General features: G+C 40.5%; 1 protein-coding gene and 1 pseudogene across 5 annotated transcripts; both read left to right on the plus strand.

Annotated features, from left to right (window-relative positions):
- Nucleotides 1-7,883: 7,883 nt before the first annotated feature.
- Nucleotides 7,884-12,637, plus strand: LOC125884356 (uncharacterized; annotated as a pseudogene).
- Nucleotides 12,638-14,443: 1,806 nt separating this feature from the next.
- LOC125884424 (E3 ubiquitin-protein ligase TRIM39-like) lies at nucleotides 14,444-23,894 on the plus strand. 5 transcript variants are annotated; one of them, XM_049569365.1, is made up of 12 exons: nucleotides 14,446-14,521; nucleotides 16,065-16,147; nucleotides 17,319-17,390; nucleotides 17,470-17,523; nucleotides 18,057-18,113; nucleotides 18,220-18,303; nucleotides 19,975-20,082; nucleotides 20,366-20,500; nucleotides 20,677-20,805; nucleotides 22,022-22,106; nucleotides 22,457-22,483; nucleotides 22,595-23,894. In XM_049569365.1, exons 1-12 carry the CDS (start codon nucleotides 14,494-14,496, stop codon nucleotides 23,107-23,109), a joined length of 1,377 nt encoding a protein of 458 aa, XP_049425322.1. In that variant the 5' UTR covers nucleotides 14,446-14,493; the 3' UTR covers nucleotides 23,110-23,894. The 5 variants fall into 5 exon arrangements, with proteins under 5 accessions (XP_049425328.1, XP_049425322.1, XP_049425323.1 ...); XM_049569366.1 differs by having other exon boundaries at nucleotides 14,475-14,546; XM_049569367.1 differs by having other exon boundaries at nucleotides 14,512-14,550.
- The last annotated feature ends 181 nt before the right edge of the window (nucleotides 23,895-24,075 follow it).

The following is a 24,075-nucleotide window of genomic DNA, read 5'->3' on the forward strand; positions in this document are numbered from 1 at the left end:
AGTGTAGCTTTTATTTCAACCATATAAAGACAGCTGAATGAAATACTATAACTCATATAAAAACAGTAACACCTCAGTTGCTTGGTAGGAGGAGACAGCACAATGTGCTCTGAACACAACTGAGTTGAAAATTATGAGGCTTGTTAGATTAAAGTTCAGTCATGAAATGTATGTGATCATGAGTGTCAAAAGCACTGATCATTATTATCATGTTGGAAGAGGCTGGGTGATGTTGTATCACCATCATCTATCAAAAGTATACTGATAATTCCATCCGACAACAAAAAGCATCAGGAGTTCTGCATCAGAGAGAGAAGTGGAGCCAAATGTTAGTTACACTGCCACCTGACAGATCTAGGAAGCAGCTGGAACTGCAGCTCAACGTGGAGCTGATGCTTTGTCATGTTAACCTGCTGCTGTGCTTTGTGTGGGTGGCTGTGGTTACAGTCACTTCACCTCTAACCTGTGTCTTCTTTTCTGTCTCGCTCTGACTTGCCTTTGAGCTCAAATTTGAGAACCAAAGTATATAATTGGTGTTTGATAGAGGACGAGCCTGTCCGCAGTCTCTTATAGCGAGGGTTGGATGAGGTCTGCAGCAGTGGAGGAGTGAGTGAGTGCATCACTTGTTTGACAGGAAGAGGTTAGGCCTGCGATGAAAGTCATCAGGCCTGATAACTCTGAAACAACATCTGAAGTGAAGCACAAACTGTCAGAGACTATTTGAGCACAGCTTTAATATGATTTTCTTCCACAGATTATCTGTCTCATTTAGTGCTTTGTTAATATGGGGACAGTTGTAAATATGACAAAGGATATTTTTTTCAGTAAAAGTTACCAACTAGCTTAAATGGCAAACCTTTGATGGTAAACTTCAGACAGGTAGTCACTGGAAGCTGTTTCTCAATATGCTGGACAAATTCAGACTTCCTCTTCGGCAGATTACATTACCAATGTTTTTAGGGATGGAGATGTATTTTTTTCATTGTCTTTTACCTCAGTAGTTCTTAAACTTTGTACACCACATGTTACCTCAGAAAATATTTGGTTCCCTAAGACCCACCACATTATGACCACAGTTAAAATACAGTAGCGTAGGCCTTCCTGTTCAGCCACAGAAGATACTGTCTATAAAATATTCTCCTCCTCATCCAAACTTCTCTTCCTAATAGTTCCATTTTGAGCCACAATTGCATTGAAAACATTCATTTTATCCTTTTTTTGATAGCATCATATATACAGTATATTTAAATCAATTGAATTAAATTTTTTTAAATAGTTTAGCAATTCCCCAGTGTACCACTAGAGAGAGCTCCCATACCAATAGTGGTACACCACAGTCTGAGAACCAGTGCTGTAGCTGCTAATGAAGAACAGAATACACATTAGAGTGAGGTAAATCAGATTTTTAAATGGTATTAAGACTGAGGTGTAATTAAGGGACAATTTTATCATTTTATGTTTTCTGGTTTAAAATGTGCTGGAATCACTCCAAGTAAGTGATCAGTGAATTATTTTATTTCTTCTCACCAACTCAGCTGGGTTTGATGTGAGACTGTAAATACTTTCATTCACCAAATCTGGACTCTGATGACCTGAAAGAAGAAACAGAGAGAGAGAGAGAGAGAGGAGTGGAACATTGTGTTATTCATGCTGTCAATGAACTGACTTAAAGGGACAGTTCACCCCAAAATTAAAAACAGATATTTTCTTCTTATCTGTGGTGTTTAGTTTATTATCAGGCTGTGTTTAGAACATGACAGGTCACAGCAAAGCTGCAGCAAGTGCAGTTCCCATCCATCTGTCTCTACTTCAGAAAAACAATGTTTGTATTGTACATTTTTGCAGACCTCAGATACTTTACATTTGTAGGCTTACATTGTCTTGTAGCGGATATGTGGAAACTTAATGTTTCTCAGCAACAATGTGGTGAAGGTGTGGTTATGTTTAGCTACAAAAAACATTTGGTTTGGAAGAGATCATGTTTTGGCTTAAAACAGCCATGTGTTGTGGCACTAATGCTGCAGTAATGCAAGAAGGGGATGTTAAAAAAAGGTTTGTATCAGGGTGAAGGTTAGGCGTAACTCTAACCCCTAACTCTCACCCTAACTCCAAGTTTGGTGGCCCAGACACCACTAGGAGATGACATAATGTGTCAGTGAAAAGCATGGTTTAGTGGCCTTGCAGTTTTTAATATATTTACAATATGTTCAGGAACATGAACAGCAAGGAAAAATGTTCATTTTGATGTCCATGATTTCTACAAGCAATCATGTCCTTTGGCCCTTTTGTTTAGGGCTTTTTGGGGTAACTTTTTCATACAGAACAGAATGAGGAAAATGGAAATCTGGGCAGGTGGTCAAATTGCAGATTTATGACTAGAATTATCATCACAGGACTGTATGGCTCCATAAATCAGTCAAGTGGCACTTGCAGTTTAAATCCATGTCTGTGAAAACATGGATGCCTCACACACATCAATTCAGTATCTGACCGTATGTCTCCCCTTCTGTTCCTGAGATATTATGCTGAAAAATGGCCAGAAAAGTGTTTTTGCTGAAGATTATGATGTCACAGTGAAGTTGACCTTTGACCTTTTGAATAAAATGTCATCACTTCATTATTTTGTCCTATTAGACATTTGTGGCAAATTTGGTCAAAATAAGTGGATGAATTCTTGAGTCCAAGCAAGAACTGGCCCAAGGGAGAACCTGGCCTGGCCTGCAAGTGGTCTGCTCTGGCCTGCCTATCTTGCCTGTCTTTTTTTTTTTTTAAGGCGCACCTGCGCAGCACAGGTGGCCGTGCCGTCCACTGTCAGAAATGATAGGTGCTTGTCAGCATTTGTCACAACGATTGGTCAGAAAGTTGTTTATTTTGTAGATTCAAGACGTGATTAGTTTGTTTTGCTTTCCGCCCGAGCCCACCCCCAAAGCAGCACGCCTGTAAACTGAAAGCAGCTTGGCTGTGGAGAGTCAGGTGGAGCAGAGAGCAGAGGGTGTGTACATGTGCCTGTGTGTGCAGACTGTGCAGTAGGAGCTCTGCAGCTCAGCAGCGCCATTACAATGGACCGCAAAAAGAGGAAAGGTGGAGCTGAACGGGAGAGAGATAAAAAAAAGAAGGGCCATTGAGGAGGAGGCGGCCAAATGTCATAAACTTACAGATATGTTCAGAGCCCCCCAGCCCCTAGCAGCAGCGAGATGTCGTCAAATGACAATGCTGCAACAAGCAAGTTAACATAGAAAAGTAAGAAAACTGGTTATTCTCAACATGAGGTCCGGGGAGGATGGGGAACGACCCGAGGCCAGATAAATGATTGATGATGAGCTATAAGAGCCAAATTAACCCGTAAGGGTCCATTTGGTTCCATTTTGTACAGAGTCAGTCCTATAATTGAATGCTGCATGATGTCAAACTGGGTATGAGGGCCCCTTGAAATGAAAACTTTTTTTTTATTATGACCACTGTGCCAGCAGAGAGGAGAGACTTATTTTCTATGCTCTTTAAGTATGATTGAAGACAAATTAATTGCTTCCATTACAGTAAACACTGGTCAAATGAACGTTTATATGCTCGTTTTGGTTTAATATGTGTGGTGATGTCTTAAGTTTTTGCATCAGTAACCATGGTGTTTGTGACCATGGCAACAGTAACTGCGGCGTATGTCACCATAGCAAGAGTAACTATGGTGTGTGTGTGTGTGTGTGTGTGTGTGTGTGTGTGTGTGTGTGAGACCATGGCAACATTAACCATGGTGTGTGTGTGTGTGTGTGTGTGTGTGTGTGTGTGTGTGTGTGTGTGTGTGTGTGACCATGGCAACATTAACCATGGCGTGTGTGTGTGTGTGTGTGTGTGTGTGTGTGTGTGTGTGTGTGTGTTTGACCATGGCAACAGTAACTACGGTGTGTGACCATGGCAACAGTAACTGTGGTGTGTGTGACCATGGCAACAATAACCATGGTGTGTGTGTGAGACCATGGCAACAGTAACTATGGTGTGTGACCATGGCAACAATAACTACGGTGTGTGACCATGGCAATAGTAACTATGGTGTGTGTGACCATGGAAACAGTAACCATGGTGTGTGACCATGGCAACAGTAACTACGGTCCTGTGATAGTCTGGCGACCTGTCCAGGGTGTACCCTGCCTCTTGCCCAATGTCAGCTGGGATAGGCTCCAGCCCCCCCGCGACCCTCAAGAGGATGAAGCGGTTAGAAGATGAATGGAAGATTGTATTTGTCTGATCTGAAGGTTTATTCTCTGAACAGAAAACATGTTGTGTGACTGATGGTGAAGTTTAGTTGTCAGAGACTGAATACATTCATCATAAACCATACAGAGTCTATCTGTACTATATTAATATTGGGCGGTTTAATTATTGAAGTATTTAGCAACACAGAGACTTGTGGTCAGTGGGATGTGAGGATTCTTAAAATAACATCAGATGTGAAGCCCTGACTGTATCTGACTAAGCTTTAATGAAAGCTGTTGTCTTATGTTTTTTTTCCTCTGAAAATATGAACCTTATAGTCAAGCACTGTTTATTGAGCCTGTGTAGTTGAGGGGACAGGTCAAACTGATATGATGCTGATTCATGTCAAATGGAGGTTAAACCATGAACATAAACTACAGATCACCTGTAAAGCATTTTAATAAATTAATCTATCATAATTAAAACAACTGGAGACTGAAAACAAACTGATATATGGGTCTGATCACTTTTTTAATGAATTGACATCATTCCAGACAGGATGTAAGTGTGTCTGTGACTTCCTGTACGGACTGAAGGCTGCTGGAAACTGTCGGGAAACTGTTCGGCCCAATTCCAATCCGATCCCTTACAGACTCACTGACTTAGAGGCGTGTTCATGTGAAGTGCGTGAGTGTGTGAGGGCTGTCCCACTGTCAAATCGTCAAGTCAGTGTGTCAGTGAGTGAGCCCTTTATGCCCCCTTACCGTAGGTCAGCATCGATGTGGACTTACGATAAGGAAATTACCCACAGTTGATAGTGTTGTGACATCAAATACAGGGGTTGCCCTCGGAACACCAGAAGCGTTATAAAAAAAAAAACAACGAAAACACGGTCGGCAGATATGCAAACGGTAATGTTCAGGAAGGAGAGCGAAAAAAACAGATAAACAATGAAACATTACATTAACAAGGATTTAAGGTGGTACGTAAACACACATAAAGTCAGAGGAATACCAGTGGTTATATTCCACACACAAAGAATATATATCTATATCTATATATATATATATATATATATATACAGTACAGGCCAAAAGTTTGGACACACCTTCTCATTCAATGCGTTTTCTTTATTTTCATGACTGTTTACATTGTAGATTCTCACTGAAGGCATCAAAACTATGAATGAACACATGTGGAGTTATGTACTTAACAAAAAAAGGTGAAATAACTGAAAACATGTTTTATATTCTAGTTTCTTCAAAATAGCCACCCTTTGCTCTGATTACTGCTTTGCACACTCTTGGCATTCTCTCCATGAGCTTCAAGAGGTAGTCACCTGAAATGGTTTCCACTTCACAGGTGTGCCTTATCAGGGTTAATTAGTGGAATTTCTTGCTTTATCAATGGGGTTGGGACCATCAGTTGTGTTGTGCAGAAGTCAGGTTAATACACAGCCGACAGCCCTATTGGACAACTGTTAAAATTCATATTATGGCAAGAACCAATCAGCTAACTAAAGAAACGAGTGGCCATCATTACTTTAAGAAATGAAGGTCAGTCAGTCCGAAAATTGCAAAACTTTAAATGTGTCCCCAAGTGGAGTCGCAAAAACCATCAAGCGCTACAACGAAACTGGCACACATGAGGACCAAGAGTCACCTCTGCTTCTGAGGATAAGTTCATCCGAGTCACCAGCCTCAGAAATCGCAAGTTAACAGCAGCTCAGATCAGAGACCAGATGAATGCCACACAGAGTTCTAGCAGCAGACCCATCTCTAGAACAACTGTTAAGAGGAGACTGCGCCAATCAGGCCTTCATGGTCAAATAGCTGCTAGGAAACCACTGCTAAGGAGAGGCAACAAGCAGAAGAGATTTGTTTGGGCCAAGAAACACAAGGAATGGACATTAGACCAGTGGAAATCTGTGCTTTGGTCTGATGAGTCCAAATTTGAGATCTTTGGTTCCAACCGCCGTGTCTTTGTGAGACGCAGAAAAGGTGAACGGATGGATTCCACATGCCTGGTTCCCACTGTGAAGCATGGAGGAGGAGGAGGTGTGATGGTGTGGGGGTGTTTTGCTGGTGACACTGTTGGGGATTTATTCAAAATTGAAGGCACACTGAACCAGCATGGCTACCACAGCATCCTGCAGCGACATGCCATCCCATCCGGTTTGCGTTTAGTTGGACGATCATTTATTTTTCAACAGGACAATGACCCCAAACACACCTCCAGGCTGTGTAAGGGATATTTGACCAAGAAGGAGAGTGATGGAGTGCTGCGGCAGATGACCTGGCCTCCACAGTCACCGGACCTGAACCCAATCCAGATGGTTTGGGGTGAGCTGGACCGCAGAGTGAAGGCAAAGGGGCCAACAAGTGCTAAACACCTCTGGGAACTCCTTCAAGACTGTTGGAAAACCATTTCAGGTGACTACCTCTTGAAGCTCATGGAGAGAATGCCAAGAGTGTGCAAAGCAGTAATCAGAGCAAAGGGTGGCTATTTTGAAGAAACTAGAATATAAAACATGTTTTCAGTTATTTCACCTTTTTTTGTTAAGTACATAACTCCACATGTGTTCATTCATAGTTTTGATGCCTTCAGTGAGTCCAAACTTTTGGCCTGTACTGTATATCTATATCTATCTATCTATCTAGATATTCTTTGTGTGTGGAATATATGCTGACAGTAACTGATAAATGATCACACCCAGAGGCGCCAGTGTCAACAACATTTTGTAGAGAGGGGGATAAGTGCTGTCCCATTCCTATTTGTAGCATCCGGAGCCCTTTCAGACTCTCACACTCAATCACTTACAGCTGACGTCAGTTAAGTCAGTGAGGGTTCAGGGCTTGAGTCTTTAGGGGCCGGATTGGAATTGGACCTCCGACTTCATCGCGGCTTTTTGTCACCGCCCCCCGCTGCGGCCGCCTGCTCTCGTCTACTTTTCAGGCGAGGCGCAGTTCATCTCGAATGAGCCTATTGTCTATGGTCTATGGATCAAGGCGAGCGCTTCTTCCTACATGCTCAAAAACTTAGGTGCTGATTGGCTGAAGAGGAGTCCTGTGTATCTGCGCTTGATTGCTCTTCCTTCATCCTTAAACTACCTGGATGTCTGTCACAGTAAATTGAAATTGAATTTTGAGAACTGAATGTGAAGATATATAGAAATAAATCCAATTTCAAATTATACTATTCAAATTCAGTTTTTCAATGCAATTCAAGTTTAGAAATTAAAATTCAAATATAAATGATTCAAATCCAGTTTCTGGTGGCACATATTTCATCCCATACATTTCTGGGGAGGTGCACGTCAAGCTACAGCATAGGCTACAGTGTAGGTTATGGCGTAGGTTACAGCATAGGTACGGCGTTGATTTGACACAGAAGTATAAATCTCGCTTTAACCAGCACTTTCAAAGCATTTGAATAGCTCTAGTCTCTTTCTCTGCCTAAAACAGCCCTGAGTTAGTTAAAGAATATGACTGACTGGTGTTCACACCATGATAGGCATCTGTGCAAGCCCACAAACTCTCCACACCACTCACCCCCACACTGAGATATAAAATTTACAAATAACATGGGTTTAACTTTGTGTCATATGATAAACTTCTTAAACCACACCTTCAGTGTGTGAGGGGGACGGGCTCAGTGTTGTTGAGATGCGTTGCATTGACATGATCAAACACACAATGAGGAACTTCACCATGGTCACACTTTTACTTCTATGCAGCTTATGTAAGTACTGTCATTGAATTACTTCACAGCACTGACTGTATTGCTTACTGTTAATACGATTATATAAAGACACTGATCACATTCCAGTCAGCCAAATGATTAATAATTCTGTCTGTCTGTTTCAGGCTGGATCTGCCTCACTTTCTGAGTCTCAGACTGTGGAGGTTCAGTCGGGTGAAGAAGTCACACTGCTGTGCTCCAACTTTTCAAGTTCTCCCACTCAGATAATTTGGTTCAGAGTGGTCAGGAGATCCCAGCCCCACTGTGTCTCCTTCATGTACAAGCCTCGTGAGCCTGCTTCACTCTGCCATGGATTTCAAAATGGAAACTTTGAAATGAGCGCCAACATCTCCACAGTTTTTCTCAAAATCAAACAAGTGAATTCATCTGACTCTGGCCTGTATTTCTGTGGCTACTACATAAGAAAAAAAACAGTTATTGTGGATGCAACATATGTAGAAGTTCAAGGTAAGATTGTTGTAAAGTTTGGTCCATCTTTTGACGAAATTCATGATCTAGACTTAAATATTAGACTGTAGATTCATCAGATAGTTCTAATTTTGAATATTTCCTGCTTCACAAAATTTAACAATCTTTCTTGTTGAAGAGTTTGATGGAACAACAAAGCTGACGAGTATGATCCTGGGAGGTCTGATTGTTTTCCTCATTATGGTCATCATTTGTCTGGCTGTTAAAATCAGAAAGCTTCACAAAGGTAGTTTTACATAGATTTACTATATTTTCACATCATTCTTTCTTATAACTTAATATTTAACAAAATGTATCAGCAATGTAACAGCAGTATTTATAACCACTGTTAATAAACTGACCAGACATATCGTTTCTGTCATTCAGCTCATGTTGAAGAACAGAATCCACAACAGACGGAGGTGAAGTTTATTAACTTTCATTTTAAGATTTTTGTATTTTAGTGCTACAATCACTATGAGTCATTTGTCAGTTAAGGATAGGGTCTTTTTCTCGTGTCTCATAAATGCAGCTGTGTAAGAGGAGTAACTGAAAATTTTTGTATTCACAGACTCAGAGCTCAGATGATCTGAACTATGCAGCTGTAACCTTTCGTCCAAAATCAAAAAGAAACCACCAGCCTGCACCAGACAGAGAAGTGAAGCCAAATGCTATTTATTCAGCCACCAGATAGGAAGCACCTGAAACTGCAGCTCAAAGTGGAACTGATGTTTTATTATTAATACACTGGTTATCAAAGTTATATTATATTCTTATGTACAATATTCTTGTTCATGCTGAGTTTTAATACTTGTGCACTTCCTTATTTGTACCTGTGTGTCATGCTTTTGATTGACTTACATTTCAGTCCCACAGGGGAGTAAAATGCATCATATGTGAACGAGTTACAATGTGGTGTACCACATGGAAACTGGCTGGGGCCATTGCTATTCTCGATCTTCCTGTTGTTCTATATCAACAAAGAGCACTTTTATATGCAGATGATACCACACTGTATTTACCATTTGTATCACCTGGGGAAATTGTCAAGTGCTTTGAAAAAGTTAATTACACTTGGTTGCAATGTGGCCTTGGAATAACAAGTTTGCTCTTAATCTATAAAAACAAAATGTTTGGATCTAATTTCAGACTTAAACATAAGCCACAGCTAAAGTTGTCTGCGCAGGGAGTGCCTGTGGAACAAGTAAAGGAAACCAAACTCCTTCGAGGAATATTAAAGCCCAGACACTTTAAAACAACAGCAAAGAACTAGTGGCGGCAAAGGCAGACCGTTGCATTGCCTCACCTCTGGTGTCTCAGCCAAAAAGTGGTATTTAAACATGCCATAAAGACTGCAGCCAACAGCTGACTAGCACATACACTCTGCAGCTGAGTAAGAGGAAATAACTCACCATAGCAGCAGGCAGCGGTAGTCTGTATTTGTCATTCAAAAAGAGAAAAAACAAAAGACCGACAAGACAGATTAAAGACGCTAGTTAGCTAGTTAGTACATTAGCAACACAACCCAATGTTGAAATAGCAAAGCATTCTTACCAAGCAACAGTGAACAATTACACAAACAATTATTAACTGTTTCTGCTAAATAGCTTAATGGCTAAAAAAAATAAATAATCTTAGCTAAAAACAAATTTGTTTGGATCTCACTCCTTCTTGACTTAAGCTGTTTGTTTGCTTTCCTCACTTCTGTTTTGCTACTCATGCACTGAACTGAACTGCCAATCAGAGTAATATCTCTCAGTGACGGGCTCTTCTGGCTGCTATGCTTATTTAACATGCTGAATTGACCAAAAATCAGGCAACAAGGGATGGATAGTGCCAATGGTGCTGGACACACCACAAAACTAGGGCAACAGATGCTCACTGACAGCCTAATGCTGACCAACAGCAGTCCATCAGCTTGGTGTTTCAGAGCCCCGACACACAGGAGTATTCAAAACTAATGCAAGGCAATGTGTTGTTATGTTCAGAGGAATGCAATTCTTGAATGGTTTGCCATTGACCATTGTCACTTTAAGGTCATTTTGTGTCTTCTTGTGATTTTTTTTCTGCCTCTGTGGAAATTTGTCTTTTTGAGTCATTTTGTGTATTTCTGGTCTTTTTTTGTCCCTCTGTGGTCATTCTGTGTCTTTGTGGTCATTTTGTGTTTTTGTTTGTTTTGTCACTTGTTGTGGGCCTTTGTCTCCTTGTTGTCTTTTTGTGTCTCTTTCTGGTCAGTATGTGTTAATTCAAGTGTCATTTGGGCCCCTGGGTCTGTTCCCTTGTAGACCTGGTCAGTAATCCATCCATGGTTGCGCTACTGTCAATTTTTGAGCTGTATCAAATGTTTAAATGAATGTTTGAAAATTGTGTGGGTACTTGTTGTCATTGTTCAAATTATTGTCATTAGTAGTTTTATTGTACTTTGTTTTTATAGTTTGCCTGTTTTTCTTTGCCTTTGATTGGATTTTTAATTAAATATTTGTTTTATTTTTATGATGTAATGTTTACTTGTGTGGACACCATGAAGAACTGTTGCTACCTTGGTAGAAGGAAATGGGGATCCAAACAGATTTTTAAAAGGTAATGATATTTGACGTATGAAGATCAAGTAAAAAGAGTGTTTCGGTTCTCTTATGATTAAGAGTTTGATGAGTTAGATGGAGGTCTGCAACAGTGCAGTTTCAAGTGTAGCTTTTATTTCAACCATATAAAGACAGCTGAATGAAATACTATAACTCATATAAAAACAGTAACACCTCAGTTGCTTGGTAGGAGGAGACAGCACAATGTGCTCTGAACACAACTGAGTTGAAAATTATGAGGCTTGTTAGATTAAAGTTCAGTCATGAAATGTATGTGATCATGAGTGTCAAAAGCACTGATCATTATTATCATGTTGGAAGAGGCTGGGTGATGTTGTATCACCATCATCTACGCTAAAAGTATACTGATAATTCCATCCGACAACAAAAGCATCAGGAGTTCTGCATCAGAGAGAGAAGTGGAGCCAAATGTTAGTTACACTGCCACCTGACAGATCTAGGAAGCAGCTGGAACTGCAGCTCAACGTGGAGCTGATGCTTTGTCATGTTAACCTGCTGCTGTGCTTTGTGTGGGTGGCTGTGGGTTACAGTCACTTCACCTCTAACCTGTGTCTTCTTTTCTCTGTCTCGCTCTGACTTGCCTTTGAGCTCAAATTTGAGAACCAAAGTATATAATTGGTGTTTGATAGAGGACGAGCCTGTCCGCAGTCTCTTATAGCGAGGGTTGGATGAGGTCTGCAGCAGTGGAGGAGTGAGTGAGTGCATCACTTGTTTGACAGGAAGAGGTTAGGCCTGCGATGAAAGTCATCAGGCCTGATAACTCTGAAACAACATCTGAAGTGAAGCACAAACTGTCAGAGACTATTTGAGCACAGCTTTAATATGATTTTCTTCCACAGATTATCTGTCTCATTTAGTGCTTTGTTAATATGGGGACAGTTGTAAATATGACAAAGGATATTTTTTTCAGTAAAAGTTACCAACTAGCTTAAATGGCAAACCTTTGATGGTAAACTTCAGACAGGTAGTTGTTGAAAGCTGTTTCTCAATATGCTGGACAAATTCAGACTTCCTCTTCGGCAGATTACATTAACAATGTTTTTAGGGATGGAGATGTATTTTTTTCATTGTCTTTTACCTCAGTAGTTCTTAAACTTTGTACACCACATGTTACCTCAGAAAATATTTGGTTCCCTAAGACCCACCACATTATGACCACAGTTAAAATACAGTAGCGTAGGCCTTCCCTGTTCAGCCACAGAAGATACTGTCTATAAAATATTCTCCTCCTCATCCAAACTTCTCTTCCTAATAGTTCCATTTTGAGCCACAATTGCATTGAAAACATTCATTTTTATCCTTTTTTTGATAGCATCATATATACAGTATATTTAAATCAATTGAATTAAATTTTTTTAAATAGTTTAGCAATTCCCCAGTGTACCACTAGAGAGAGCTCCCATACCAATAGTGGTACACCACAGTCTGAGAACCAGTGCTGTAGCTGCTAATGAAGAACAGAATACACATTAGAGTGAGGTAAATCAGATTTTTAAATGGTATTAAGACTGAGGTTTAATTAAGGGACAATTTTATCATTTTATGTTTTCTGGTTTAAAATGTGCTGGAATCACTCCAAGTAAGTGATCATTGAATTATTTTATTTCTTCTCACCAGCTCAGCTGGGTTTGATGTGAGACTGTAAATACTTTCATTCACCAAATCTGGACTCTGATGACCCGACAGAAGAAACAGAGAGAGAGAGAGAGAGAGAGAGAGGAGTGGAACATTGTGTTATTTATGCTGCCAACAGAGTGACTTAAAGGGACAGTTCACCCCAACATTAAAAATAGATATTTTTCCTCTTACCTGTAGTGTTATTTATCAGTTTAGTTTGTTTTGGTGTGAGTTGCTGAGTGTTGAAGATATCGACCTTACGTATGTCTGCCTTCTATCCAGTATAATGGAACTAGATGGCACTTGGCTTGTGGTGCTCAAAGTGCCAAAAAAACACATTTGAAAAACTCAACAGCAATGTCTCTTTCCAGAAATCATGACCCAGTTACTCGAGATTTAAATGTTAATGGCGTCCTCCTTGCCTGACCTGTAACATAAGTTAGCTCAGTGGTGCTAGGTGAGCTAGCAGTAGATGCATGCTTCCTTCAGCGCAGTGATACGGTTGGTGGGTGTAGTTCGTTAGAAAGAAAATAGTTCCAACATGAAACTGCTCACAACAAGGTCTGTGGATTATCTTGAGTAACACCTGGCTCTGAACATCCCTATAACCTAGTATTTTTAATCCTTTTCCATGCATCTTTAAATTCATTTGTTTTCCAAGTAAAGACTAATGTATAATCCAAACATGTCCACTGGTACAAAATTGCTTCCTAAATTTAAAAAAAAAAATTACCAAAGGAGATCTAGTTGTACTTGATAAAATACATCATGAATCATTAATGATGACCTGACAAATGAGAGACTGGTTGAACTCCTTTTCAGAGTCACAATTTTGACAAAACAGTATTTAGGTAATAATTAGATGTAGAGCTTAGATGGATCTTTCTTAATTTTTGTAAAACTGTAGATGTTTACTTTTTTATAGCACTTTCTGGTCTCATCTTCTTGTCTATGCTTTGCTGAGACAGAAAATTAATCCTTGACCTCATAAACCCAATTCGACAGAACAGTCTCACCACCAGGTCTGTGTATTAGCTGACATGTGGTGAGATTGTTTTGTCAGCTGTTGTTGAAATACATATTTAGCGGATATTGGTGGGCCGCAAGTGTTTCAACCCCAAACCATAATCATAGCAAAAGAAAGTAATTTTTTGCCTGACCTTATTATGAGCTTCATAAAGATTCAGAAGTTTATTGCAGGGCTATGCAGGGTTGTACTGCATCAGATTGTATCCAATAAACTTTGTGTAACTCTTGCAGTACTTGCAGTTTATTATGTGATAACATATCACCTTTGTACAGAGCTGAATCTGAGCTCATGAGTCCAAATTCCCCAAAACTTTTTGACTCTAGTCATCATCTGATTTTTTTTCTTTTCTTTTGTTCCACTATTTTATCATATTCTTTAAATTTGATGGTCGTAATGCCCTGTCAAAGCCTCTCTGTCTCTCCTGGAAACATAATTCTGGTAAAGAAATTCCCAGTATGATTTAATATATAGCCATTGCCCCAGTCAAAGGCAGTCAAATGTATAGATATGTACTCTGCTATTATTTACTCATCATTTATATTCAAAAATCAGCTTTCAGAACACAGAGGGCATGTCTGTGTACATTCCCAGAAACAACTCAAGATATGACCTCTTTATCTTTATCTGCAGCCCTGTCCCCATAAAAATTCTGTAAAGAATTAACTGCTGTAAGTCTGTAATAGTTCCTTGTTTCAACAAGTTCTTATTGTTGGAGGCAGCAAGCCAGTTTAGTTGTAACTTCAGATAGACATTCAGTCGTCACAGTGGGTTGGGTTGTGACCGTAAATTCAGTAATAAAAATATATCCTGGAGGCCAAAGTCTCAAGTTCAGCCGTTCAGCCATGAATGAGGGGATCATGTTATCGCTTTACAGGTAAACAAGGAACACAGCTCTGACAGTAAGTGAGTTATTTTGATCATTAGATCACATTTCACTGTTTTTGATTGGATTTGATTTTTATTTTTCATTTTTGGGTTGAAAGTATTTATCTATGCTCCTTTGGTAAGTGTTTGAAAGCAGATAAATTCGTATTCAAGTCCAAAACTACTTCTTGTAAAATGTCTTTTGTTTTGTGCTAACGTGAATTTGTTAGTCAGAGAATTAATGTGTAACTGAGAGATTATTTTAATGCGTTTTAACTGCGTCTGACTGGTCTAATGGTATTAATGAAGTCCATCTGAGCTGAAGAAGACCTTCCTATTGTCTGTTTCTTCCAATTGTCTGTTTCTATGAGCTGTTTATCAGACATGTATGTAACTGTGTTAAATTGTTTCTATCTGCATTAGTGTGGTATGATAATTTGATTTTGACTTTATCATGTAAATTGTTTTAGGTTTCCACTTTTTGTCCTATCTTTTCTCACCATTGCCCTTTTGTACCTTTTATTGCTTTTACCTGTATTGAGGCAGATCCTGGAAAGCACCTTGAGTCAACTGCTGTTTTTTAAATGTGCCATATAAATGCAACTGACTTGACTTGTTTTAAAGACGGAGAGAAAATGTTGCTAACAGTTTAGCCTTCTACTAATCAGACCTAAAGGCTCATGCGGATTCAAGTTTATGTTTATGTAGCTAATTCTAGTCAGAGTCTCAAATCACAGTGTGTCCTCCGCCTCACTCCCCGCCGCTACAGACAGATCTCGCTAGGAGAAGAGCGGACAGCATCTCTGGAGACTGACCCACAATCAGCGGCCACAGCAACCCGAATGCAGCCAGCACAAATCCCAGTACCAGGGGACCAGACAGTCTTGACTCCCCACCAGAACAGCAAACTTTCTGTTGCTGCTGTTACACAGTTTAGATTTGTTGCTGCTGCCTGGCATTGGGGGGTTTGTGCTGGCCAAAATTGAGTTGCTACAGCCACTGATTAAAGATTCGTCTCCCAAATTGCCTCCCACCCTCCTCCTAGGGAGCAGTCCACAGCGATGGGGACCACAGGGCAGAAAACGTGGGGTGGCGAGCTGGCTAATTCTTATCTGATTTGTATTTTGATGAACGGAGAGAGAAAGAGCAGGGCAAGAAGAGGCTGAACAAACGATCTGTGTGCAGCTCTACAACAAAATAAAAATAAATAAATCAATGTACAGGAAACACTGTGTAACTGTATGAAGTGCATGCATATGCCCGTGGTTGTCTGGGGTGAGGGGAGCAGGTAGCTGCAGGAGGAGGGTGTATTTTCAATTTTGCCATTTTTCCTTTCTTTCTGCCAACCTGTGATAGTACGGAGCTTCACGTTGTCTGTTTTGAAAATGTAAAAGTTAAAAAGAAATTGATGGACGCATGGCCCCCCAAGTTCCCACTTCCTGCAATGGCATAGATAACTCTTTCCTTTATTGCCATCATTAGGGTCATTGTTTGTTATATGCTGGCATCTGTTTAATGTTATTACATGTCTTTGCCTGCTGTGTATCTCTCAGCTGACTCTGGATGGAGGATGGCGACGAAACCACCAACCCCTGCAGAGACCAAGGCTAAATCCACAATCCAGACAAAGCAGCAGGTATTCTTGTCTGATGGGCACCTTAATACATGTCTCCATAATTAATGCAAGCAATACAACATTGCCACAAGCCAAAGTGGCAAGAATGACCTTAGAGTTAAATCAACACCTCTGACAAGAGTTTAAAGAAAAATATATCACACTTTAAAGTACAGCCCCCACTTACTGTGTACATTACAAGGTACCAACGGAATTGTTACTTCTATACCAGCAGCTCTGACTACATGGTAATAAGTAAATATTATTAGGAGATGAGACTTTACATTCAAGTGAGGGCTACAAATACATTCATACACTGTATAAAATAGTGGACATAGCCACTGTGACATCACCCACTGGTCTGTGGACTCTCATTTTTTAAGCTTTGAGTTTGGCATTTTGGCCGTCAGTATTTTGGATTTTTGGAGCCAGAAGTGACCATATTTGGACAAGAGGATTAAGCTAACCAGCAGCTAGCTTGGTTACCACGGTGCATTTACAACTATGGTTAGCTGTGATAATGCTAATGAAAAAAATTTTCTAGCTAAAAACAAAATGTACTTACTGAAAAAATTAAACGTCCGACCCCTTAGTGGGTCTTTCAGTATAACCAAATGCTGAACAAGACTTTTTTAGGACATCAAAATGTTATCTTTAAATTTCATGAAGTAAAACCACACTGAAATATTGTAAGCTGTGGCTATGCTGATACTCTGTGAATATGGGGTTGCCCTATAGTGATGTTACCTAACCAACGCTGTCCCTGTGGTAGCAAATTGTTAACGGGCAGCACCCACCTGTCACTTAAAGTGGCCACACCTTTAGTTATGCATAATTTTAAGCCTTAATAACATTAAAACAGGTGAGGTGTATAAAAATTCATCCCCTGTTCAGTTGTCATGAAGGAGGAAATTAGCTATAGAAACCAGCCACAAGTGGCCATATGAGGAACTGCAGTTTTTAGCACTTGGCCCATGGCTTCATTTTTAAGTCCTGAAGGTTGCCATTTCAATAAATTATGCTATAAGAGCATTTCTCACTACCCAGTAAGCTTAATCTGTGGTCTTTCATGTTAGGTATGTGAATAAATATTATATTTCATTGCACATTTGGTGCTTTTATGGTGTTTACTCTGTACATCTGTGGATGGCTTTGTATTAACCAAAGGTTGTATTCTCGTCTGCATACATAGACTAAAGCCCTGGAGAAAAGCTCTTCATCCAGCTCGGCACCATGGAATAAACCCACCCTCAGTGAATTGAAGGTAAATTTACAGCACACTCTGCATATCTGTGGATTGATCTGCAATAATCGAATGTTGTATTTTTTTTCTGCATACATAGAGTAATGCCAGCTCATCAATACCATTGGATAAACCCTCCTTCAGTGAAATCCAGGTGAACTAACATCTTATAACATGTTGATGACATGAGGATTGATCAAAAGAATTAAAAGTTTGAACTTGTTTTCAACTTTTTATTTCTAAGTAATTAGTTCCATAACCAAATTAAAATTGGGGAATAAATTGGTTGAAAGACTGAACTTTGTTTAAAAAAATAGTGGAAACTCTCTGAGGTTCTCCTCACCTTAAGGTTAAAGGTGCAAAATGGTTTAGTCCGCCCCTGCACTAACGCAGCCAGAGCCAAGTGAGTGACTGCTTATGCTGCAGGAGCGCCAACGTACATTGTCGTGTCTTTCAACTAAGAAAGGGACATGTGGGTTCCAAAAAAAGACAGAAATGAAAGAAAGAAAGGCAAGGGAGAGAATGCAAACTGAATTAAAATGTGAGAGAAACATGGATCAAGAGAGGAAGGGCAGAGGGCCCACAGAGATCGCTGATGCATAGGGTCCAGAATGCTTCGCCCCTGTTGATGAATGCATAAACTTTCCAGTTGTCCCTGAGAATGTGTCTTTTGATTCTGCTCCTAAGGGTTTGGAGGAATCGTCACACACTTTTCCACTTAAGACCGGTCCCTCTACAACAAAGGTAAGCAAGTAGTTACAATGTGTAAATGTGGGGAAGATTGTGAAAGTGTAAAGGAAGGAAGAAAGACACTGAATGGACCCACAGGAATACCTTTACTTCTTTTCAGCCTGGTCTAAAGCCAATGCAGACTCTGACAGAGTGCCTACAGCTTCTTCAGCAACTGGCAGAGGAGGTCAACAACATCAGCCAGGTATGCGCTAGATCCCACTACACTCCTGTTTGTAGCTAATTAAAGCAATCAGTCCTTTAAGACTTTTTCTTGTGCTTTACTATGAGGCCACAATATATTAATGGTGGCTTTAAATAGGTGAAGTGGTCAAGCCACTGAGCACCACCCAGCCAGGCAGTGATGTAGTGGAGGGTAGACGCATTTATATCGAGTATGCCCACCTTTTTTCCGGTCATATACAGTATACCCACCTATCAGCCAAAATGCCATTGGACTATCTTGGAGAATATACCCACTTCCTTCTCTGTAACCTACCTATCTACATAGTAGTACACCCACCTCATCAACTACCACGACACCACAGCAACTAGGTGTACTGCAACCTAACCTCATGCTCCAAGCTAGGAGGTGAAATAACCAAAAATATCAACCTGACCCAGAACTTTCTGAGGCTAGACGTGCAGTTCACGTAACACCAAAGTGCGCGGTCCCCCTCACCAGACTGACGAGGCAGTTTTAAGTTGCTAACACTTAAAAGAACAAGTTGCTGTCCCTTCTTATTTTTAAGTTGCAACAACTTTACAAAATTAAGGCCATGTCCACATGGAGACGAGATTAGCTGTATCCCCAAAGGTCTTTTATTGTATAGACCTTTCGTAAATACGCAACCAGCGTTTTAGGAGCCCAAATACACCAACTTTTGAAACCAGGTCCCAGAGAGAAAAAATCTGAAGACGCCACCTTTGCATTTCTGTATTTACAACACAGTAAGCCTCTTTTCTGAAGCGATGATGCCATAGCCCCACCTCTCGCTTAACCCGCATGCGCTAGGCGTAAAGGCGCCACAACAACAATGGCTGACTACGCAGTCCCAGTCAACATTCTCCTGCAGTTTTGTAGTTTTGTAATCATGTGTGACCCTAAGTAGCAGCTCTACCTCATTGTCAGTCCATACAAAGTGGGCTGCTCTGGCTTTTGGTATTTTCCGCCATCTTCTTCTTCGTGTTTGTTTACATCGAGTTTTATGCGCAGGCTCCATTTCTTATTCTCTGTTTTTGGTGTACTTTGTGGCAGCATTGCAACGCCACTTACAGGCCTTGCATACTACAGTGTTTTTAATGGCTTCATGTGTATGAACACATATCTTGAGACGATTCCGTGTTTATGGAAAACTTTTATAAAACGAAATCGGTTCCGTCTTCGTGTGGATATGGCCTAAGTAAATACAACTAAACTGTAAGTTATCAACAATTAGAAAGTAAGTAAGAAAGAAATTAAGTAAGTATAACATAAGAGTAACAGTTACATTTACTTAGCAATTGGTCTCCTACATTTTGTTTTCTTTTCAACTTGTCACATTTTACAGTGTAATTTGTTAACATCAGCAGTGTTTATTAAAGCAGACCCTATTATTGGAGGTTATGGCTGGCAGTATTTTACTTATTATTGCTATCACCAATTTAGTGACTAAAAAAGTCAAAAGTCATAAATGTTTATGTGAACATACACTTCTTTACTGTACAGAGGGAAAATAGCATGCACCCATATTGAAGACAGATAATACTGGCTTATTTCTGATTTCAAGCTCCTGTCTCGCAAAGCGGGAATACCTTCAATTCTAAAATTTAGATTAGATTATGTAAAACATTATTCACATCCATTTCCTTTTTCACCTACTGTAATTTGGTGAAGTGTGGCAGTAAGAAGACTGAACCAGAGGAGGGCACCAAAGAGCCAGGCAGCCTGGAGACCAGCAGGACACTGATCCTCCGATGGGCCAAGGAGCTGGAACAAAACATGGTTATTCATTAACTCCCTTTTCTGTTTCCTTCATCTTTAATTCTTCCTCTTACCTGTATCTATTTTTTTTACATTAAGCATTTCTCAACAAGTATTGTGTGTATCCTCAAGCATGTTCATGTGTTTCCTACCTCATAGAGCATTCGCAAAGGGCTTTTAAACTCTATTTAAACTTGCATTGTGTATAATAAATGAACTCTTGATCTTCATCTCCACTGTTAATGTCACACAAGATGCACATTCAGTAAACTGCCTCCAAATGACTGCCCCTCTCTATTCTCAGGTGAAGAAGGAAACCAAGTCGGCAGATAAGAAGACAAGAAGAAGAGATGATCCAGGAAAGAAAGAGGAAACAGAGGTGGAAAAACACAATGACAGGCTTCAGCAGTGGGCAAAGGAGTTGAAGAATATCACAGAGGTGTGTGTGTGTGTGTGTGTGTGTGTGTGTGTGTGTGTGTGTGTGTGTGTGTGTAAGACAAGCAGAAATCAAACTCCTTTCAGACCGAAGCTCACTCCTGAAAACACTCTGTCCCCGTGTGTGTGTGTGTGTGTGTGTGTGTGTGTGTGTGTGTGTGTGTGTGTGTGTGTTGCCAGGCTAACGGCGTGTCTGATGAGGAACTGAAGAAGCTGCTGTATCCCAGAGGAGCAAAGGAGTCGAGGATGGCTGCCATCCTTCCACTGCTGGAGTTTGTGGCTTGGTCTCTATTATCAGAGGATACTGAGGTGTGTGTGTGTGTGTGTGTGTGTGTATGTACAGGTTTATGCTTTAGGCATCCATGGAGCAATGAGCAAGATTTCTAGGGGTATTTTTACTTTGCGTGCGACTCCTGGACAGATTCTAGGATGTTTAACAAACTCAGGACACAGTGTCCGCAGTTGAAACCTTCCTATGTTACTCCTCGTACTCCTTTAACCTGAAAAAAGAAACTGTCCTACCCATTAAGTCAAGCTACTGCTAAAAGTGAGGAATATTTTGGATAATTATGTGCATGTAATACAGAACTTTTTGGAAAACATGAACAGAGTGAAGTGAGTATTTTTAGCTGAGACCAGCAGCTCTACAGCTCGTTCTGTTGGTCGGTCAGTCCACATAAATTCAGCCACCCTTTGGCAGCCACAATTTTTGCAAGGGGGTGGCAGGTTTGTCCATAGTTTGCAGACATTCATACACACTTGTGCGTTATTATGTAGAGGAACTACACTGAAACTTTACATTTCTCCACATTTACCAAGCCTGTGTTTAACTGGTGGTTAGGTTCAGGCACATAAAACACTTTGTTTTTGGTCATGTCTTGGCTTAAAATACCCAGTTCTTGTGGCACTGTTCCAGCTGGGAACACAGCAATGTCTTGATAAGCACTTTCCATGGTGTTATCCCTGATGGAAACACAGCGACAGGTCACCAAAAAAACACCCACGTTTGGTAGCTAAAAAGTCATTGGAAACGTAGGGATGACTCACAAAAACACAACCTTGTTTGTTGGTCTTGAACAATGGTGTACAGTGGTCTGCAGCTTGGCAGGTGTCTTGTGTAGGTGTTGCGCCATCCATCACCTCCTCCACCTCCTGATGACAAAGTCAGCTCATATGCTACTTTAGAAACATTGATATTATATGTATGAAACATACAAATGTAATATATTCATGGTCGGCAGAAAATAGACTAAACTGTGTAGAAAGACACACACACACAGACATACTTATATATACACACACAGCATTATGCCATGTCCCCTTTCATAACCTATAAACAGGATTTCATAAGGAGGCATCATTATACCAGTGACAAGTGTTTGTGAAATTTTGTGTCGATGCATGCGTGTACCGAGTCACAGCTAATCCAGGCTTGTTTCATTAACAAAGCATTAATTGTTTCTCCAATAACACAAGCACACGGTGTTGTTCAAGTGAATCCGTACTGATGAATATGACTCTGCAGGAGGCTGTATCGATGCGGTGGCTGCCGACCAAACAAAAGGCCTGGAAGACAGGAACTGGAAGCCCCAAATACATACCCAACTCAGGTGACTCAGCTGCTTCCTTTGCTATCACAAATCCTTGAAATACATTAAATTACTGTGTGATGAAGAAACCTTCAAATATGTTGTTCAATGGGAATGGGAATTTGGATTAATACAGCTGGACGTGCTCTGCAGAGGTGCCTTTTGGCCAAGCAGACAGTAAAAGTACACAGTTTAGTAGGATGGGATGGAATAACCACTTCCATGTGTGCTTTTAGATGTCTGAATACAAACATGTACTGTAGAATCACAGCGTTATGGCTGATAATGTGCAAAATGACAATAATAGACTGGTGGTGGAACACAAGAAAATAAATGCTGAATACTTATGATAACATTTTATTGTTTTTCAGTGTGGCAGTGGATTCAGAGTGCTTCAGGTAATCTGATTTACCTCACTTATTTCCTGCCATTGTGAATGAAGAATTTGGATAAACAATGCTGCTTCCAGCACTTTTACAACAAACAATATTCCTGTACTTGAATCCTAGTGTCTGTCCGGTTGGACGCCAGCACCAGCCATCCCTGGCTGTCTGTGTCCTTAGACCGCCTGCAGGTGCGGGAGGCATCGGCGCGCCCCCCTCCTCTCTCAGACAACAGCCAGCGTTTTACTGAGTGGCCCTGCGTGCTGGGTGACACCATCATCACTGCAGGGAGACACTACTGGGAGGTGGAGGTGTGCCCTGATGGTAGCTGGAGAGTAGGTGTGATATCAGAGTCTGCTCCCAGGAATAAAAAGCCCACCATGTCACCCAGAAAAGGATACTGGGTCCTGTGGAAGGGCCCCAGTATGTGGGCCTGCACAGACGAGCCCACTAGGCTGCAGAGGGCGGCTGTGCCCCGACTGATCGGGGTGTATGTGGATGTTGGGGAGGGTCAGGTGTCTTTTTATGATGTTGATCGGAGGGTTCACATTTATACTTTCTCTGATACTTTCAAGCACAGTCTGATCCCTATGTTTGGCTGCCTGGATGGACGCACGGTCCTTAAAATCAAACCAGCATAGAGGCCAGACCAAAAGAGTAGATCAGACATGTTGGTTGTAGAGTAAGAATATGGATCACTTCAGTGCTTTAAACTAATGAGTAACTGAGATCTAATGGATTCATTTACATTTCTAAGACATGTAAATATGAAAAAAAAATACAGTAAAAATATTAAAAGATACTTTAAAAATGTACAAACATAACCTCTTAAAATGAAACAGCTAGGGAGGAATGTGCAAAATATATATTAGGACACTTAACTACTCAACTTTTGCGAAATGACAGGAGACCTGGGGCAGTTAGTGAACAAACATTATTAATATTTATCAATATATATAATGAATGAATTGTCTGTTTTCAACCTTTTGTCATTTGCTGTCCTCGCTCATCTTTGACCAGAGGTAAATCCAGTCGCAGTAGCCCCGCATAGGTCAGGTATACGCAGATTTGAGGACATTCAGGGCATCCTCCACTGGCACTTTTTTCATGAACAAGTTGTATTTTCATGTTTTTTTATGCATCCTGCCATCCAATATACATTCAAAGTAGGAAATTAATTCCTAGTGTGAATCATTTCATTGTCATTGTGAATAAGAAAATGGTTGGCGGGCCACCCAGCACCCTATCAGCTGCATTTCACTCTTCTGGGGTATGTACAAAGATTCACAGTATTTAGAATAAAATAATTAAGGGTATATGCAATGTACAGAGATTTAAGCCTAATGATATGCATCTTGTGTATTTCTTTCTGATTTGCACTTGCCAATGTCTGCAGTTTGTTACATTAAAGCAATGATGTCAAAAATTTTGTGTTTGTGTTTTATCCATCTTGTTTTACAGAAAGACACTGGCACAGTTCCACACATTCTCAATGTTATTCTGTAACATAACATCCAAGGTATTATCTTCGGTCTCAGAGCGCTGAGGCCTCAGTTGTGGGGCAGAGAACACCCTGGACAGGAGGTCACCAGTCTACTACAGAGCTG

This window comes from Epinephelus fuscoguttatus, linkage group LG23 (genome assembly GCF_011397635.1).
Source record: "Epinephelus fuscoguttatus linkage group LG23, E.fuscoguttatus.final_Chr_v1".
Lineage (NCBI taxonomy): Eukaryota > Metazoa > Chordata > Actinopteri > Perciformes > Serranidae > Epinephelus > Epinephelus fuscoguttatus.

Bases quoted from the DNA above. Each gene is read 5' to 3' on its own strand.
- LOC125884424 (XM_049569365.1), top strand. From the start codon at position 14,494: ATGAGGGGATCATGTTATCGCTTTACAG. The intron at 18,114-18,219 runs GTAAGCAAGTAG...ACTTCTTTTCAG, and splicing joins CCGGTCCCTCTACAACAAAG to CCTGGTCTAAAGCCAATGCA. The intron at 20,083-20,365 runs GTTATTCATTAA...CTCTATTCTCAG, and splicing joins AGGAGCTGGAACAAAACATG to GTGAAGAAGGAAACCAAGTC.